Consider the following 19,577-nt stretch of genomic DNA (forward strand, 5'->3'; position numbering starts at 1 on the left):
ACTAATGATGTAATGTATGGGGATTAACATAAGAATAAAAAAAAAAAGTAAACCAAGAAAAAGAAGCTACGTTCAGGTTCCGTTAGTGCTACTCAAACCATCACCTGGAAGCTCGAGAGAAATGCAAACTCACGGGCCCCCTCCTCGTAACAGAATCTCTGGGCGGGGGGCTCCGCGGCCTGTGTTTACCAAGCGCTCCACGGGATTCCTACGCTCGCTCGGGGCTGAGGGGCGCTGCTGTAACTCCCGCAGCCTGGCCAACTGGAGAGGCCCGACGGAAGCCTGAGGTAGAAGACAGGACTAGAGATACAAGTAAGCCTTCGTATCAGCCACTGAGACACCGAAGCTACGTGGATAGTAAGTGCTGAGAGGAGAGACGCAAAGGGACCCGGAACGTGGCTCCGGAGAATTTTTACTCCTGTCGGTCTTCTCCACTAGGCATTGTGCACAGCTTACAAGAGAGCAAGGGCAAAGACGCGATTTTGATTTGGAGGCTTTTTGTATAGGCGGGTTCCGTCTGCTACTACAGGGAACTTGGACCTCTGAAGGGCCAGAGGAGTAAGTAAGAGAGGATATTATGTTGATAGAATTGTCGAGCATATGCTATTAACATGGCGCATATAATTGTAATACATTCAAGCTGCCACTTACCGTACAGCAGATATTCTTTGCACATGGCTTCCTTTCTAAGAAATACTTCGATTTGAGACCTAGTGTTAAAGGTAAAGGCTGCTTACTGAAATCACCTTGGCAACTTCTTTAAAGAAGAGCTTCTTGAGCCACATCTTGAATTTTTGAAGCATAATCTCTAAGTGTTATGCTTGAAAAGCTACCTAAAAAAAAATTCTCCAGGTGGTTCAGATGCTCAGCCAGATTTAAAACCTCTAAAAAACTAGAAAATAGTCACGGATATGAACCAATTAGATGTCTTTTTTGTTGTTGTTTTAATTTTAGGCTTGAACAAAGAGATATGCTTCCCCCCCTGGTCAGGGTTACACCTGTGTTTCAGATTCCTCCTCTCTGTCTCTGCTTGGCGTCTCTCCACCTGTTACTTCTCTGCCTGTTGGTTCCAGCCTGGGAACGTAACATTCTCTCATCATTTGAGCTTCTCTCACTATATCTTTTTAGTTCTGCCTTATTTCTTGCTTTTGTGTCCCATTTCTTCAAAGAGTCAGGTTTATGTTCTGCCTGCATTTCCTAGGCCCCCAGATTTCAGGGAAGGACTGAAACTGTTGCTCAAAAGTGGCCAAAGACATTAAGCGTGAACTACACTGGTTCTTCATTCCTTATTGTGTCTTTCTTCACTCTAGAGAGCTCTTGGAACTCTCTTCTTGATTTCTGAGACCCCGGTCTTTTTTATCCCCTGCCCACCCTATGTAGGCTCCTTTTCAGTATGTAGTATATAGTATTTGCCTTTCTCTGCCTTATTTCACATACTGTAATGCCTTCAAGGTCCATCTGTGTCTTTCCAAATGTCAGGATTCCCTTTTTCATGGTTGAATAATATTCACATGTATGTCTCACAACTTCTTTATCCATTCATTTGTCTAAAGGCACTTAGGTTATTTCCATGTCTCAGCTATTATAAATAATGCTGCAATGTGCAGATATCTTCTTGAGTTAATGTTTTTGTTTTCTTCATATAAATACCCAAAAGTGGGATTGCTAGAACATATGGTAGTGCTATTGCTAGTTTTCTGAGGCCCCTCCATACTGTTTTCCATAGTGCTCTGCCAGTTTGCATTCCCAACAATACAGTGCATGAAGCTTCTCTCTTCTCTGTACCCTCACCAACACTTGTTTGTTATCTTTTTGAGGATAGCCATTCTGACAGGTGTGAGGTGATAGCTCAGCATGGATTTGATTTGCATTTCCCTGAGGACTAGTGATGTTGAGCACGTTGTCATGCGCCTGTTGGCCATTTGTCTTTTAAAGAATATTCAAGTCTCTGGCAATTTTTCAATTAGATTGTTTTTTGGCTATTGAGTTGTATGAGTTCTTTATTTTGTATATTAACTGCTTATCAGATATACAATTAACAAATATTTTCTACCATTCCATAGCTTGGCTTTTCATTAATGGTTTCCTTTGCTGTGAAAAGGCTTTTTAGCTTGATAAGTCCCACATGTTTATTTTTGCTTTTGTTGCCTTTGCTTTTAGTGTCAAATCCAAAAAAAAGCCCTTGCTAAGACCAATAGCCAGGAGCTTACCCCCACTATGTTTTTTTCAAGGAGTTTTATTGTTGAAGGTCTTAAATTTAAGTCTAATCAATTTGAGTTCATTTTTGTATACGGTATAGGACAGGGGGGCCCAGTTTCATTCTTTGCATGTGGCTGTCCAGTTTTCTCATCACCATTTATTAAAGAGACTCTCTTTTCCCCATTGTGTATTCTTGCCACCTTTGACAGTAATTGTGTATATTCATGGGTTTATTTCTGGGCTCTCTAATCTGTTCCATTGATACATGTTTTTATGCCAATAACATACTGTTTTATTATAGATTTGTAATATATATAGTTTGAGATCAGGGAGCATGATTCCCCCAGCTTTATTCTTCATTCTCAAGATTGCTTTGGCTATTCTGGGTCTTTTGTGGTTCCATACATATTTTAGGATTATTCTTTCTATTTCTGAAAAATGCCATTGGAATTTTGATAAGAATTGCATTGAATCTGTAGATTGCTTTGGGTAGTATGGACACATTAATATTCTTCCAATTCATGAGCACAGACTATCTTGCTCTTATTTGTGTCTTCAGTGTCTTTCATCAGTGTCTTATAGATTTCAGTGTAGAGATCTTTTACCTCCTTGGCTAAATATATTCACAGGTTCTTAATTTTTTTTTCATCACAAATTGGGATTGTTCTCTACTGGGGTCTTAGACAATGGTCATCTCTAGGATTCAGTTCAAAAAGTATTAATCTGGTTCATGCCTTGTGTCAGTTCCTATTTTTAGTATTTGTTATACAGTAAGTGGGTTAAAGTATCTGCCCTTGTGTGACTTCAGAGTTCAATGGAGGGAAAGCCAGTTGGAGAAATCACTATCCTCACCTTTGGTGGGTGTGATGATGTGTTTTAGATTGAAGAGTCCAAATGAAGGTTCGTCCATGGCTCCTACTACAAACTACAAACACTACGTAGTTTGACTATTCCTATGGTTTTGAGTGCCCCCTCGTGCTGATGACTCCAAATATTTATTATTGAGTCCAGGATTCCTATATCTAGTGGTTAAGAGCATTCTTGAGTTAAACATACCTAGGTTTGAATCCCGGTCCTGCCACTCATTAGATGTGTGACCTCAGATAAGTGACAGAACCTCACCTAAGGCCTAGTCCCCTCCTTGTACAATGGGGAATCATGAAATCAGAGTTGCAGGAAGTGAGATACACCAGGTAAAGCTCTCAACATCGAACCCGGCATATACCAAGTACTCCAGATATGTTATTTTACTTTGAATTCTTCATTTTTTTAAATTTATTATTTTTATTTTTCCCCATATTTGACTCTTTAGGGTACCATAAGCTTTCATTTGGAATTCCCAAACTTCAGTTCATCTAATTCAATATAGTAACTGCCCAACTTTCGAACCAGCTCTTTGGTTCACTAAATGCTCAGGGGCTACAAAATTGACACAGAAATTAAAAGTTGGTCTTATTTTGCGTGCATGACTTTGGAACCTACCACAGCCTTTGGTAAAACACGTATTAGCTTCCTAGGGCTGCAGTCACAAAGTGCCACAGACTGGGTAGCTTAAAACAACAGAAATCCATCCTGGAAGCCATTAAGTCTAACATTAAGCTGTTGGCACGCCATGCTTTTTCTGAAGTTTCCAGGGGAGAATTCTTCCTTGTTTCTTCCAGCTCCTAGTGGTTGCCAGAAGTCCTTGGTGTTCCTGACTCACAGCAACATCACTCCAGCCTCTGCCTCCATCTTCACAGGACCTCTTCTCCCTGTCTCGGAATCCAAACTTCCCTTCTACAGATCCCATCACTGGGTTAGGGTCAAACTTAGCTCAGTATGACCTCCTCTTAACTTGATTATATCTGCAAGGATCCTATTTCCAAAGAAGACCGTATTCATAGGTATTGGGTTTAAAACTGGAACAAACCTTCTTGGGGGGACACAAGGCAGCCCAGCGAAATTCACATAGAAAATGTTTACTATGTCTTAGATGAGTACATGATTAGCTTTTGACCTAAAAAACAGAATGATTTTCCAATTCCATTTTGTCTCTTACATGAGACATTGTATTTATGTGTGAAAATAGTCTGATCTTAATGGGTCCCAATATTAGCAAGGTTCAGATTCCTGTTTGTGGTACCTCCTATAAGTTCCCCCTATAGAGGACACCCAAATGCAAAGTCTGTTCTGATCACGATAGACTCTAAGCCCACACTTCAAGCCAGCTGGTTGCTAAACACTGTCTACTACAACTCTGTAGCACTCGTCTCCCATATACTTAGGACCCTTTCACCTATAATCACAGGCTCTGACCCACTCTAGGTTCTAGGAACAGTTTCGGCCTTCAGCAGAAGGAATTTACAGAGCTCTTACCAGTGTTTACTCCGTGTCCTGTCACACTATGTTGATAGCTTGGCCTTACGTACTACCTTGCTTCTGACAACTATTTGTCTTGATTATAAGAACCAATCTAAAAAAAAAAAAAATAGTAATCATGTGAAGTAATGGATGCATTAGTTAACTTGATTGTGGTAATCATTTTACACTGGAAAAAAATTTTAATGTTTAAAAACCGCAATCTCCATTTTTATCCTGCTTCTGGTTTTCTTTACTCATTGCACAGTCCAAGCCCCTGTTTGATAACCTGTGTGGTATTGCTGTTCTTCTACAAGTGGGGACCTGCATTCATGCTATCTCTTGGGTCTGCGGTCTGGTGACTAAAGTAACTTTCCCCTACATGTGGGGATAGCTGAATAGAATCTGTCCCGGAAATCCCTTTGGCCACCATTCTGTCACTGTAGTCCTTTAGATGGAGGTCTCTCAGCTGCAAGAGTTCACCTCAACTTAGTTTGTATCTACAGCATCTACTCCATCAGAGGAGACACATCCCATTCTAGACCCTCGTCTTTCTCACAATCTGCCCTGTGCCCCCTCCACTGGAGGGACAGACTCTTATATGAGCAGACTCTTTATGACCAGTTACAGATCTATTTCATGGAGTTAAAAACTATTTCAACATATTTGCAAGTTCAGGGCCTTTATCATTCTTCTGATCTCCCAATATTGCTTCTGTTGATTTTCATTAATGTTGTTTTGTTTGGTGTGTCAGAACTAGATGAACACATTTGCTCTGATGATGATGGAAGGATATTCTGCTCAGATTATTCTTAGTGAATTGGAAGATCATAATATTCTTCGTAAAATGAACACTATGATGGCTGAGCATATTTGTTACTTAGCCAGCCTGCTAATCTGCCAATAAACCAATGTGGGCATCGCTACAGTGCTCCCATCAGGGAGTAACTAAGCGTAGGGAGTAACTAAGTGTGTTGCTCACTGAGTCACATTCTCCTTGCCTCAAATACTGTCTAGAAGTAAACATCTTCTTAAGCCAAAATTAACTCCTTCAGGTTATTAGGCAGCTTAGCAGTGTTTAGCAAACTGTTTTGCTGACTGAAGAAAAAAACCTGTTTGCACTGGTAATTTTCAGACTGGCCAGTGATGAACTGGAAGCTCAGTAAAATGTGAAGTAGGACTTAGACTCTAAAGGTTCCTGTTTAGATCCACAGTATATTAATTTTGAAGAAGTAGCTAAAAATCTTGAATATAATCAGAAGCAAAAAAAGAGTTGAGAATGGTGGTTTTTCAGTAAGAAAGTCCTAATCCTTTGTTCTTATTTATATAGCAAACACAGATAATCCATTGAAAAATACTTCAGAGATAACTAAGAATGTTCATGTGAAGCTAAAATTGTTTTGAGGTGGACCCTGGAATTGAGAGCTGGTTTATAAAAGGTTGTATTAGAAAGATTCTGAAATCCCAAGTAGAAATCAGTCTGCCCTTCCCAAATATTTTCTCTTTTCTTGATGGTAAACCTACTTCTCAGGAGAGCAGTTCAGAATGAACAGTGCCTGACACAGAAGAATCAAGACAAAACAACTTCAGCTGCCCCAAAGACTTGTAAATGAATGGTGTTCAGTGTATGCTGGGTCCTTGTTATACTTGGAGTGTGAGTGGTGCTTTTTGCAAAATTAAGTGGTAGGTCCAAACTGACAGATATATTGTAATTTGTACCAAGTAGGTTCATAAGTTAAATAGTAAGAACCTTACCTTTTATGCTTCACATCTTTTCCTGAGTAATTCTATTTGTAATCATAAAGTTTGCTTTTTCCCCCATTATAAATGAAACCTTGAAATAAGAGAAACCAAAGATCTGGAAAACTGTAAAGAGGGCAAAAGCAAACCCACCCAAAGTTCTAGCATCCAGAAGCAATGTGACCTGCTATTGGTTATTGTTACTTTTTCCCCAAGTCCTTAACATATGCATTTTTTTATTCTATATATACCATTTATATCTGGTTTCACATTTTTACATGACTTTTTTTTTAATTTTATTATGTTAGTCACCATACAATACATCATTGGTTTTTGATGTGGTGATCCATGATCCATTGTTTTCGTATAACACCCAGTGCTCCGTGCAGTACGTGCCCTCCTTAATACCCATCACTGGGCTAACCAATCCCCCCACCCCCTCTCCTCTAAAACCCTGTTTGTTTCTCCGAGTCCATAGTCTCTCATGGTTCATCTCTCCCTCCAATCCCCCCCCCCATTTTTCCTTCATTCTCCTAATGTCCTCCATGCTATTCCTTATGTTCCACAAATAAGTGAAACCATATGATAATTGACTTTCTCTGCTTGACTTATTTCACTTAGCATAATCTCCAGTCCTATCCATGTTGATGTAAAAGTTGGGTATTCATCCTTTCTGATGGCTGAGTAATATTCCATTGTATATATGGACCACATCTTCTTTATCCATTCATCTGTTGAAGGGCATCTCGGCTCTTTCCACAGTTTGGCTATTGCGGACATTGCTGCTATGAACATTGGGGTGCATATGGCCCTTCTTTTCACTCCATCTGTGTCTTTGGGGTAAATACCCAGGAGTGCAATTGCTGGGTCACAGGGTAGCTCTATTTTTAAATTTTTGAGGAACCTCCACACTGTTTTCCAAAGTGGCTGTACCAACTTGTATTCCCACCAACAGTGTAAGAGGGTTCCCCTTTCTCCACAACCTCTCCAACATTTGTTTCTTTCCCTGTCCGTTTTTGCTGTTCTAACTGGTGTAAGGTGGTATCTCAATGTGGTTTTGATTTGGATTTCCCTGATGGCTAATGATGATGAGCATTTTTTCATGTGTCTGTTAGCCATTTGTATGTCTTCTTCAGAGAAGTGTCTTTTCATATCTTCTGCCCACTTTTTGACTTGATTATTTGTTTTTTGGGTGTTGAGTTTGAGAAGTTCTTTATAGATCTTGGATACCAGCCCTTTATCTGTTGTGTCATTTGCAAATATCTTCTCCCATTCTGTGGGTTGCCTCTTTGTTTTGTTGACTGTTTCCTTTGCTGTGCAGAAGCTTTTCATCTTGATGAAGTCCCAAAAGTTCATTTTTGCTTTTGTTTCACTAGCTTTTGGAGATGTATCTTGAAAGAAGTTGCTGTGGGCAATGTCAAAGAGGTTACTGCCTATGTTCTCCTCTAGGATTTGGATGGATTCCTGTCTCACATTGAGGTCTTTCATCCACTTTGAGTTTATCTTTGTGAGTGGCATTAGAGAATGGTCGAGTTTCATTCTGCATGTGGCTGTCCAATTTTCCCAGCACCATTTACTGAAGAGACTGTCTTTTTTCCATTGCATGTTTTTTCCTGCTTTGTCAAAGATTATTTGACCATAGAGTTGAGGGTCCATATCTGGGTTCTCTGTTCTGCGATGTGCAGCTTTGTCCACTGGCCTATATGTCTGTTTTTGTGCCAGTACCATGCTGTCTTGGTGATCACAGCTTTGTAATATAGCTTGAAATCGGGCAACGTGATGCCCCCAGCTTTGTTTTTCTTTTTCAACATTTCCTTGGTGATTTGGGTTTTTTTTCTGATTCCATACAAAATTTAGAATTGTTTGTTCCAGCACTTTGAAAAATGTCATTGGAATTTTGATCGGGGTGGCATTGAAGGTATAGATTGCTCTGGGTAGCATAGACATTTTAACAATGTTTATTCTTCCGATCCATGAGCATGGTATATTTTTCCATCTTTTTGTGTCTTCTTCAATTTCTTTCATGAGTATTTTGTAGTTCCTAGAGTACAGATCCTTTACCTCTTTGGTTAGGTTTATTCCGAGGTATCTTATGGTTTTTGGTGCTATTGTAAATGGAATCGTTTCTTTAATTTCTCTTTCTACAGTTGCGTTGTTAGTGTATAAGAAAGCAACTGATTTCTGTGCATTGATTTTGTATCCTGCCACATTACTGAATTGCTGGATGAGTTCTAGTAATTTGGGGGTGGAGTCTTTTGGGTTTTCCACATAAAGTATCATGTTGTCTGTGAAAAGAGAGAGTTTGACTTCTTCTTTGCCAATTAGAATACCTTTTATTTCTTTTTGTTGTCTGATTGCTGTTGCTAGGACTTCTAGTACTATGTTGAACAATAGTGGCGAGAGTGGGGCATCCTTGATGTGTTCCTGATCTTAAGGGAAAGGCTCTCAGCTTTTCCCCATTGAGGATGATATTCGCTGTGGGTTTTTCATAGATGGATTTTATGAACTTGAGGAATGTTCCCTCTATCCCTATACTCTGGAGAGCTTTAATTAGGAAAGGATGCTGTATTTTGTCAAATGCTTTTTCTGCATCAATTGAGAGGACCATATGGTTCTTCTCCCTCCTCTTATTAATGTGTTCTATCACATTGATTGATTTGCAAATGTTGAATCACCCTTGCATCCCGGGGATAAATCCCACTTGGTCGTGGTGGATGATCCTTTTAATGTATTGTTGGATCCTATTAGCTAGGATTTTGTTGAGGATTTTGGAATCCATATTCATCAGGGATATCAGTCTGAAATTCTCCTTTTTGATGGGGTCTTTGCCTGGTTTGGGGATTAAGGTAATGCTGGCCTCATAGAATGAGTTTGGAAGTTTTCCTTCTGTTTCTATTTTTTGAAACAGCTTCAGTAGGATAGGTATTAGCTCTTCTTTGAATGTTTGGTAGAATTCCCCAGGGATTCCATCAGGCCCTGGACTCTTGTTTTGGGGGAGGTTTTTGATCACTGCTTCAATCTCGTTACTGGTTATTGGCCTATTCAGGTTGTCAATTTCTTCCTGTTTCAGTCTTGGCAGCTTACAGGTTTCCAGGAAGGCCTCCATTTCATCCAGATTGCTCAGTTTATTGGCCTATAGTTGTTGATAATAATTTCTAATAATTGTTTCTATTTCCTTGGTGTTAGTCGTGATCTCTCCCCTTTCTTTTTTTTTTTTTAAAGATTTTATTTATTTGTTTGAGAGAGAATGAGAGAGAGCATGAGAGGGAAGAAGGTCAGAGGGAGAAGCAGACCCCCCACTGAGCAGGGAGCCCGACGTGGGACTCTATCCCAGGACTCCAGGATCATGACCTGAGCCGAAGGCAGTTGCTTAACCAACTGAGCCACCCAGGCGCCCGATCTCTCCCCTTTCATTTGTAATTTTATTAATTTGGGTCCTTTCTCTTTTCTTTTGGATAAGTCTGGCCAGTGGTTTATCGATCTTATTAATTCTTTCAAAGAACCAACTTCTAGTTTTGTTGATCTGATCTACTGTGTTTCTGGTTTCTAATTCATTGATTTCTGCTCTAATTTTAATTACTTCTCTTCTAATGCATGGCTTAGGCATCGTTTGTTGCTTTTTCTCTAGTTCTTTAAGGTGTAGAGTTAGTTGGTGAATTCGGGATTTTTCTATTTTTTTGAGTGAGGATTGGATGGCTATGTATTTCCCCTTTAGGACCACCTTTGCAGTATCCCATAGGTTTTGGACCGATGTGTTTTCGTTCTCATTGATTTCCATGAATTGTTTAAGTTCTTCTTTGATTTCCTGGTTGACCCAAACATTCTTGAGCAGAGTGGTGTTTAGCTTCCAAGTGTTTGAATTTCTGCCAAATTTTTTATTGTGATCAAGTTCCAGTTTTAGAGCATTGTGGTCTGAAAATATGCAGGGAATAATCTCAATCTTTTGGTATCGGTTGAGACCTGATTTGTGACCCAGTATGTGGTTTATTCTGGAGAAAGTTCCATGTGTGCTCAAGAAGAATGAGTATTCTATTGTTTTAGGGTGGAATGTTCTGTAAATATCTATGAGGTCCTTCTGGTCCAATGTATCATTCAAAGCTCTTGTTTCCTTGTTGATTTTTTGCTTAGATGATCTGTCCATTGCTGAGAGTGGAGTATTGAGGTCTCCTACAATTAACGTATTATTATCAATATGACTTTATTTTGGTTAACAGTTGGCTTATGTAGATGGCTGCTCCCATGTTGGGGGCATAGATATTTACAATTGTTAGATCTTCTTGTTGGATAGACCCTTTAAGAATGATATAGTGTCCTTCTGTGTCTCTTATTACAGACTTTTAGTTTAAAATCTAATTTGTCTGATATAAGAATTGCTACCCCAGCTTTCTTTTGAGGTCCGCTGGCATGGAAGATGGATCTCCATCCCTTCACTTTCAGTCTGGATGTATCTTTAGGTTCAAAATGAGTCTCTTGTAGACAGCATATGGATGGGTCCTGTCTTTTTATCCAATCTGCAACCCTGTGCCGTTTTATGGGAGCATTTAGGCCATTCACGTTGAGAATGATTATTGAAAGATATGAATTAATTGTCATCATGTTGCCTGTGAAGACGTTGTTTTTATAGATTGTCCCTGTAAATTTCTGTTGTCTATCACTCTTGGTATCTTTCTCCTTTTATAGAACCCCCCCTTAATATTTCTTGCAGGGCCGGCTTAGTGGTCACATATTCTTCCAGTTTCTGCTGGTCGTGGAAGCTCTGCATCTCTCCATCCATTCTAAATGACAGCCTTGCCAGATAAAGTATTCTTGGCTGCATGTTCTTCTCATTTAGTACCCTGAATATGTCTTGCCAGGTCTCTGTGGATAGGTCTGACATTATTCTGCTGTTCCTCCCTCTGTACGTAAGGAATCTCTTCCCCCTAACTGCCCTTAAGATAGTTTCCTTGGTTCTAAGATTTGCAAGTTTTACTATTACCTGCTGGGGTGTTGGCCTGTTTTCCTTGATCTTAGGAGGGGTCCTCTCTGCCTCTAGGACTCAAATTTTGTTTCATTCCCCAGATTAGGGAAGTTCTCAGCTATGATTTGCTCAAATACATCTTCTAGTCCTCTCTCTCTCTCCACTCCCTCCGGGATTCCAATTATTCTGACATTGGAATGCTTCATGGTGTCACTTATTTCTCTGATTCTATTTTCATGGATTCTGATTTGTTTTTCCCTGGCCTCCTCTTTTCCCTTTTTATCTATTATATTGTCTTCCAGGTCGCTTATTCACTCTTCTGCCTCAGTTACCCTAGTTGTTAGATTATCTAGATTGGATTGGATCTCATTGATAGCATTTTTAAGTTCTTGCCAATTCACCTTTTATTTCTGCCCTTAGAGACTCTATGTTGCCATTAATTGATTTCTCCATTCTAGCCATTGTCTTCACAATTGCTAGCCTGAATTCCATCTCCGACATCTTGGTTATATCTGCATCCATTTGTAAATCTGCAGTGTAAGTCATAATCTCTGAGTCTTTTCTATTTTGGGGGCTCCTCCTCCTAGTCATTCTGTTGATGGGTGTTTGAGGGAATGTATAGCGTCCAAATTATTGACCAGAACCCAAGCAAGATGCATCTGTTTTCTTGGGACCTTAGGGTTGCTGGCCTCTTGTTTTCCCAGCCTGTCTTTTGTGGGAGGGGCCTGCCACGCTGTTACTCAGGCAACCCTGTTTGGGCGAGTTGCCCTGTCCCCCTGTGGCGGGGATGGGCTCAGCGGGAATCAGTCTATTGGGCTTTTGTTCTCTGGCGGCTTTCCCTGCGGCTTTCCGCGTCTCTTCCACGAGTCAGAGCAGAAGAGACTGTTTCCAACCCTCTGCCTCAGAGCAGAGAGACCTCAGTCTGTTCTTCAGTGTGCTCTCCAGGCCACACCATCTCCGTTTCTGTCCGTGTGCTATAAACTTCAGTGTCCTGGGTTGTGGGCCCCTCTGAGCGCTCCCAGTCCTGCCTACAGGTCGGGGCATGTCTCTGCCCTTTGTGCTTCTAAAACCGCCAGCCGCTCCCAGTTCACTTGCGCACGATCCCGCCGCTCCCGGTTTCCGCCCCAGGGGCTGCCCTAAAGTCCTTTCCCCGCCGCTACCGGTCTGCTAGTCTATGCCCTGTCCCCAGTGTGCGAGGCTGTCACTCACCGTCCGTGTAGGATCCCCACATCCAGGCACCCTCCCACTGCCGTTTATTCTCCATATCTGCCTGCAGAATCACGGCTCCCCGCTTCCTACCTCAAAACCAACCGCCTGCGATATTCTGTTTGTAGAGATCCAGATCTTCTTACATCTCAGGCTGGTTTTGTGGGTGCTCAGAGTGGTCTGGTAGATATCCAGCTCAATTTGGGGGACCAGTTGAAATAGGGTCCCCTACTCCTCTGCCATCTTCCCCTCTCTTTTTACATAACTTCTAAACATAAGCTTTTTTTCAAGCTATTGACAACTCTTTAGATACATTTTAATGATTTTATCATGATATGATGTTTGCTTAGTTATTCAGCTAATGAGCACTTAGTTTGTTTCCATTTCTCTCCTTCACAATTGTCAGTCAGGCTGCAGTCAATGTCTCTGTTCTTTATCCCTCCTTGGCGTCTAGCTGAGAATGCCTTCTGATAGTAACACCCCTCTGGTTCTGTTTCAGTAAGAATGTTTACTATGTGACTAGCATTTATTCTTTCCATTTAGCTTTCTTTTTTAAAAAAAATGGCATAGCTAAAAGATTGTAGGTTTTCTTATTATAAACATGAACAATATCACACACTCTCAGATATACTGTAGACTTATCTATGGCTTACTATTTCTTTACAATCCTTTGTTACTACAGGATGGAGCTATCTCGTAAGAAATCAGTTCTATAGAATTCACCCATGTAAGTCTACTATAAAAAGAACCATGCTTTACTACGCACAACAAACAACATAGCACAGAAACAGCTAAATAAAGGAATGTTTGAGGGGATCATTATAGTACTTTATGAACATAGCCTTTTATTAAGGAATATGTAGAACTAATGTCATGCAAATTACTCTAAGCTATTTTTTTTTAAGATTTTTTTACTTATTCATTTGAGACACAGAGATAGAGAAAGAGAGCATGAGCAGGGGGAAAGGCAGAGGGAGAGGGAGAAGCAGGCTCCCCGTTGAGCCAGGAGCCAGACGTGGGGCTCAATCCCAGGACCCTGGGATCATGACCTGAGCCGAAGGCAGACACTCAACCATCTGAGCCACCCAGGCACCCCAACTCTGAGCTATGTTTTATGATATATTCCATGTAATTCAATTTTTGTAATGGATTGGGCTGTTCATTCCTTTGAAATTAAAAATGTCATTATGAACCTGTAAACCATTCTGAGGAAAATACAAAAACAAAGTGACCTTTAATGTCCTTTTCCAAGTCTGAAGTTCTATGAAAACACTAAGGTTAGGAAATGACATGTAAGTTTTAATGACCAAAATGTTTGAAATGATACTAAAAATGTCTAAGTGATCTAATTCTGAATCCAATAAGATTCCAAGCTTTGATGGTTTTACCTCAAAATCCTTCACATCTGTCTATTCTTTTTGCCCCTCTCCCCATCATTGCCTATTCGTCCTATACCTCTGATCAAGCTCCCATATTAGGTAATGCATTTTGGCTTGAAATCTTGATATTTGAAGACTTACAAATCAAATCCTATGTATGCACCACTGTATTAATACTTATACACTGTAAAATTACACAAAAAGAAATGAAAACAATGTAAGGTTAAATATAAATACAGATATTTGAGAACTGCTAGATTTTATAATGGCATTGAATCAATATTAATTTTCTCACTTGTACGTAAGAGAATGTACTTATCTGTAGAAACTACACACTGAAGCATTTAGGGGTAAAGGGATATCATTATCTGCAATGTACAATCAAATGATTTGAAGAAACAAATAGAAAAAGAATGTGATAAGTGAAATAAAATGTTGACATCTGGGGAGATGGTTAGGTGAAGGGCACTTTTTTTTGTAGTTTGAAATTATTTCAAAATAAAATTTAAAAGTGTGTGTGTGATGTCCAAGTATTTCTTCTTGCCCCCATTGGATGGCCTTGCACACCCCTTGGGTATACTCTAGTCTGGGATCAACTGGCCCAGACTATAGTAATAACGTCCAAACTGTTCTCTTGGCCTCTTTTCTACCCTCTTTTTGCCTAACCTCAACTCAGCGGTTAGTGACCTTCCTAAAATATAAATCTGATGATGTCACTCCCCTACCTTAAAATCCTCCATGATTCTAAGTTGACAAGAGAACGTAGAAACTTTTTTTTTTTTTAAGATTTTATTTATTTATTTGAGAGAGAGAGAACACATGAGAGGGGATAGGGTCAGAGGACGAAGCAGACTCCCTGCCGAGCAGGGAGCCCGATGCGGAACTCGATCCCGGGACTCCAGGATCATGACCTGAGCCGAAGGCAGTCGCTTAACCAACTGAGCCACCCAGGCGCCCCGAGAACGTAGAAACTTTTTAGATGATCACGTGAGGCTTTTCATTTTTAGTCCCATTTCTTCATTAATGATCTATGTTCCAGCCAAAAGAACTCCTCGCATTTGTAAATTTTATTGCAAATAGTGTTTCTTCTAACTGGAATGTTCTTCCTTTGTCTGCCTTTTCTACTCCTATTTAACCCTTGAGACTTAGCCTCAAAATTTCATCCTCTATAGTCCCTGATAACCTTGCCATTAGCCACTTACCCCATAGCAATTATTTTATCACATTTTAATTATCTACTGTAGAAGTCTACCTCTAAATCCAACTGCTAGAGACTAGTGATCAGACTTACTCATCTCAGTATCTGTTGCAACCTGATCCATCTGTGGTGGTTAGAACAGTCCCTAGTACATAGCAATGAATGCCTGTGGGAAAAATGAATGAATGAATAGAAACCCACACCGAAACTACTGCAGAAGGTTTTATGTGTTCTGTCTGGTGGCAAATACTTTACAAAAAGACCTGCTTAAGTGAGGAGATGTCCTTTATCCAAGATCAAATATTCAGTGTCTGAGGATAAAATACTGAAGTTAAGATTGTATTACAACTAGTGATGGAACTGGTAAAAAGACCCAGTGTTTGGAATGCTCCCACGAGTACCCCTCCAGCCCAGCAGCCCTGACTGCCACATAGAGGAGGACTGGATTATGACAGTTATTTACATTGGGTTTTCACCTGTGGCAGCTGAATAAAATCAAAGATTTTCAGTTAGTTGATGTTTGCAGTTGACTTTTAATAAGTCTTTATAATCTTTAAGAGGTTTACTTTTATTCCAATTTCATTAAACTTTCTAAAATTAGGAGTGAGTGTTGAATTTTATTAAATTCCCATCTAGTGTTAAATAGCAGTTTTCTCCTCTAAGTTATAATGTAACCTTAAATTGACTTATTGCTTGATTTTGGACCATTCTTGCATTCCTATACCATGCCTGCCATGGTCAAGACATTATTCTGATAGGAATGTATTATATCTGCTAATATTTCATCTGCTATTCTATATCTTCATAAGAGTAAGAGGTAACTATTGTTTACATGTAAGTATTAAGCCATGTAACTCTTTGTTATGTGTCAGAAATCATTCCAAAAAGGCATGGAGTCAAACTTACCTCATAGGTTGAGTTGAGATATGGAAGTTCTAGCAGTTCTACCAAATCAGAAATCCTGATAGCTAACATTTATTGAGTGCTTATTTTGTGTCAGTTACTCTTTTAACTGCTTTGTATGTATTAACCCATTTACTTCCTATTGCATTCATATGAAACAGAACTTATTATCCCCATCTTGTGATTGAGGAACTGAGCCCTGGGATGCAAAGAAGTCCATTCAGGGTCACATGAGTGGTAAATGGTAGAGTCAGGATTTGAACTCAGGCATTCTGGCTCCAGAGTCTATGTTCTTCACGATTAGGCAGTATTCCCCAGCATGATACTGGGGGAAACACAAACCCCAGGAATTATTTGCTCAAAGATGGAATCTGATGTAATCATTGTTCACATGACTATTTAAGCAATGTAGAATATAAGAAATACCATAATTACACCTATTAATATAGTACTATAGATTGGGGGAATAACTGTAAGTATTTAAAGACTTAAATATTACCAAAGTAACAACAATTTTTTTTTTTCTTTTCAGCAATCTTGACACAGAAGAACTCTGTGGTAAGTTGTGGTATTTTGGGGGGAGGGGTGGGCAATCAAACTCACTACTTGCTTTAGGATGAAAAAGAACACCATCTTATTTAAATTTCTACATACCCTGAAATTAATGTCCTAGATTTAGAATATAGTAAAAGATAATTGAGATCTCAAAGGATTTATCTTCATCTGTGAGTTTTACTCAAGCGTGTGTTTCAGTGGAGAAAGAGTTGGGGCTCATTAATTTCTTCATAGAGAAGAATTGTTTTGCACTTGGTACAATTAGTTTAACAATAGCAAATTCTCCCCTAGTTTGAATATATTTTTACATTGGTGTTTAATACAACTTCATTATTCTCCAAGTATATTGCCTTTACTACTGTTTTTGCAAAATTGACCCCCTTGACATATAAAAACAACTTTGTTCCATACCTCCCTGAACAGTTCTGGAATGTTAAATGTCACTTGCAAAACGAGTTTCAGTAGAGAGAGGAATTTCTACAGATTCCTAACTTATAGCCTCTTCATTTATTTTCTTCATCCTCATGGTTGGAAACAAAAGTCAAAGGCTAGGAATGTGGAAAAGGCCAACATTTCTGCGATTTATTTTTTGTTGTGAGAAAATTATGAAGCATTCTGAGACTATTCAGTGTGAAACAGCTATTTTTCTCTGAACGTTGGGAGGTTTTAAGTTGTATGTTTTAAGGTAATTATGTAACACCTTGTCCAAATTTGATTTTATTGTCTAGGTTTTTTAAAAATAATTTTACAGATGAGATTCTCTGAAACTCCTAATTGAAGTCACAAGCGCTTCCTGAACATCTTCTAAGTCTTACAAATTTAAAGTTTACCAGATCATCACAAAGTCCATTTTAGAGTATACAAGAGTGGTTATCTTCCATTTCATTAAATGGTAGAGTGACACCGAGTGAGGTTATGTCAGAAAAAAAAATATGAGAACACATGGTTTCAAGAAAATAACGAACAACACAAATACGAAAATCACCATAAGCTTTCCAATTTTCCAATGGTCCTAAAACACTGTTTTCTGTTCCTGCATAGTGTCTCTCTCCTTTTCAGTGAAAATAATCCAACTGAAAAGCAAGTTGTTTATGCAGAAGCAAGGTTTCTGGTACCAAAGCAGGTCATGATTTTGTTAATTATGAAACACTAATAAAGAAAAACCGGGAAAATCCTGACCTGCTTCTACACATAATCCAACCATGACCCATCCACACACGGGTACTAAACTGTGCCAAGTGGGCCAAAGGGCCTGTGGGGACTATGGCCACCAGGCTTTCTATAGCAATCACTATAAAGGTCAAGTTGTAGTCTATTCTCATCCATGTGTAGATGGTACCTGCCAGTGAAGTGGGGAGATAAAGTAAAGAACTGAGAAGATTATCTCGATAATTTTGTGAGGTTGGGAGACCCATTTGCCTCAAGTGTCTAGATAGGTCAGGGCAAAGTAATGCTTTCCTCAAATCATCCAGATAATTCTTTTTGTTTTCTACTCAACTTTGCCTGGATAGGCATGGCTCATGAGAAAGCACACTGTTATAAGGGCTTTTAACATGACATTTAGTGGTTCTTCTTTATTTGCTATGTTGCTTATGTATTGTCACTAAGGCATATTACATTATCCTCTCTCAGTATGAGTGTGTATCTTCACTTAATCCTCTACCCAAAAAAATGTTTAATTTGTTTCTATAATAATAGAACTAGATTAGGAACCTACTCTGCATTTACTGGAAAAAGCTTTGACTATGATTTTCCACATAGGGAACTAGTATATGGGGTGTTTTGTTTTGTTTCTGTTGTTTTTTTTAAGAGAGAGCATGCATGCAAGCTGGAGGCGGGGGGGAGGAGTGGGGCAGAGGGAGAGACACAGGGACAGAGAGAGAATCCCAAGCAGCCTCCACTCTGAGTCAGAGCCTGATGTGGGGCTTGATCTCAAAACCCTGAGATCATGACCTGAACTGAAATCAAGAGTCGGACGCTTAACTGACTGAACCACCCAGGCATCCTAGTATATGGGGTTTTAATGCAACCAAATTGCTCTGTATTTTTAAACCCAGTGATTGTACTCCCAATTATATATTATAACCCTCCCCCTCTCTGTTCAAAAATATGTATTTTAATTTCCAGAGTATAGTTTCATGTCTTGTTATTTTGTAAATATAAAGTAAATATTTAAGTTGGATTCTAATCAAAACCAAATGCTTTAGTGCAAGCAAATAAAACCTGTCGACTCACACCCCACACAAATTCCCCCTTGTGCATGGGAGGGATGGCACTTGATCAGTATGGAAAGCAGATTTCATGTGCTCTTTCATAGAAGCAGTTAAAAGGTCCAGGTATCTAAAACTTTCATTCTGTTGCTTTTACTTAGTTTGTTCTTTTACTAAATTAAGGACCTAGAAATCAAAAGCTATTAAAATAAAGTATTGATTTATTTTAGTTATGAAAATAATAGTTTTTGAAATTTAATAATACAGAATAACATAGGTATTTAAGATGGAATGTCAGTCTCCTTTCCCCCTCTCCCCTTTTTCCCTAATGTCTGCTGCTAACTGCTTAGAGCATCTCCTTCCAGATATTTTTATTCATAAATTGACATCATACATATGCTGTGATAATTTTTCCAACAGTGAGATCATACTATATGATCAGGACAGCTGCACACTGTTCGTTTTATTAAAAAGGCTGCACATGTGCTGCATTTACCTTCATTTTTTTCAATCAAACCCCTTTTTGTGGATTTTCAGGTTGTTTCCAACTTTTCACTTGGACAAACAGCATTGAAGTAAATATCTTCATTTGTTTTATATTCATACTCTTGTATGAGTTGTTCTACATGGTAGATGCCTATAGGTATAATTACTTGGTCAAAGATTCTTCAGTCTGCACGCCCACCAGCAGTGTTGAGGCATGCCATGTCATTCACTCTTCCCATAATTAGGGAGGCCTGCCCAAATAGAAGCTTTAGGCCATATCTTATCAGTCAGTGTATAACTCACTTACAGCTAGGTATATGTGTTTGAACTCTAGCTTTGAGTCTTTGGTTTTCTCTTCATTCCATCTTTAGCTGTGATCTAAAATCTATCAGGAGTAAAATTATTAC

The 19,577-nt window shown here is 39.3% G+C and overlaps 1 protein-coding gene across 1 annotated transcript in view; it reads left to right on the forward strand.

The window, feature by feature from the left end:
- The window catches only part of NECAB1 (N-terminal EF-hand calcium binding protein 1), a 186,281-nt gene that overhangs the window by 69,334 nt on the left and 97,370 nt on the right, over window positions 1-19,577 (forward strand). The window contains exon 4 of the mRNA XM_035011501.1: window positions 16,452-16,477. Coding sequence (XP_034867392.1) covers window positions 16,452-16,477 — 26 coding nt within the window. The remainder of the gene's footprint in view (window positions 1-16,451; window positions 16,478-19,577) is intronic.

The sequence above is a fragment of the Mirounga leonina genome, unplaced genomic scaffold (genome assembly GCF_011800145.1).
Source record: "Mirounga leonina isolate KUSES-001 unplaced genomic scaffold, KU_Mleo_1.0 Mir_165, whole genome shotgun sequence".
NCBI classification, from domain to species: Eukaryota; Metazoa; Chordata; class Mammalia; order Carnivora; family Phocidae; genus Mirounga; species Mirounga leonina.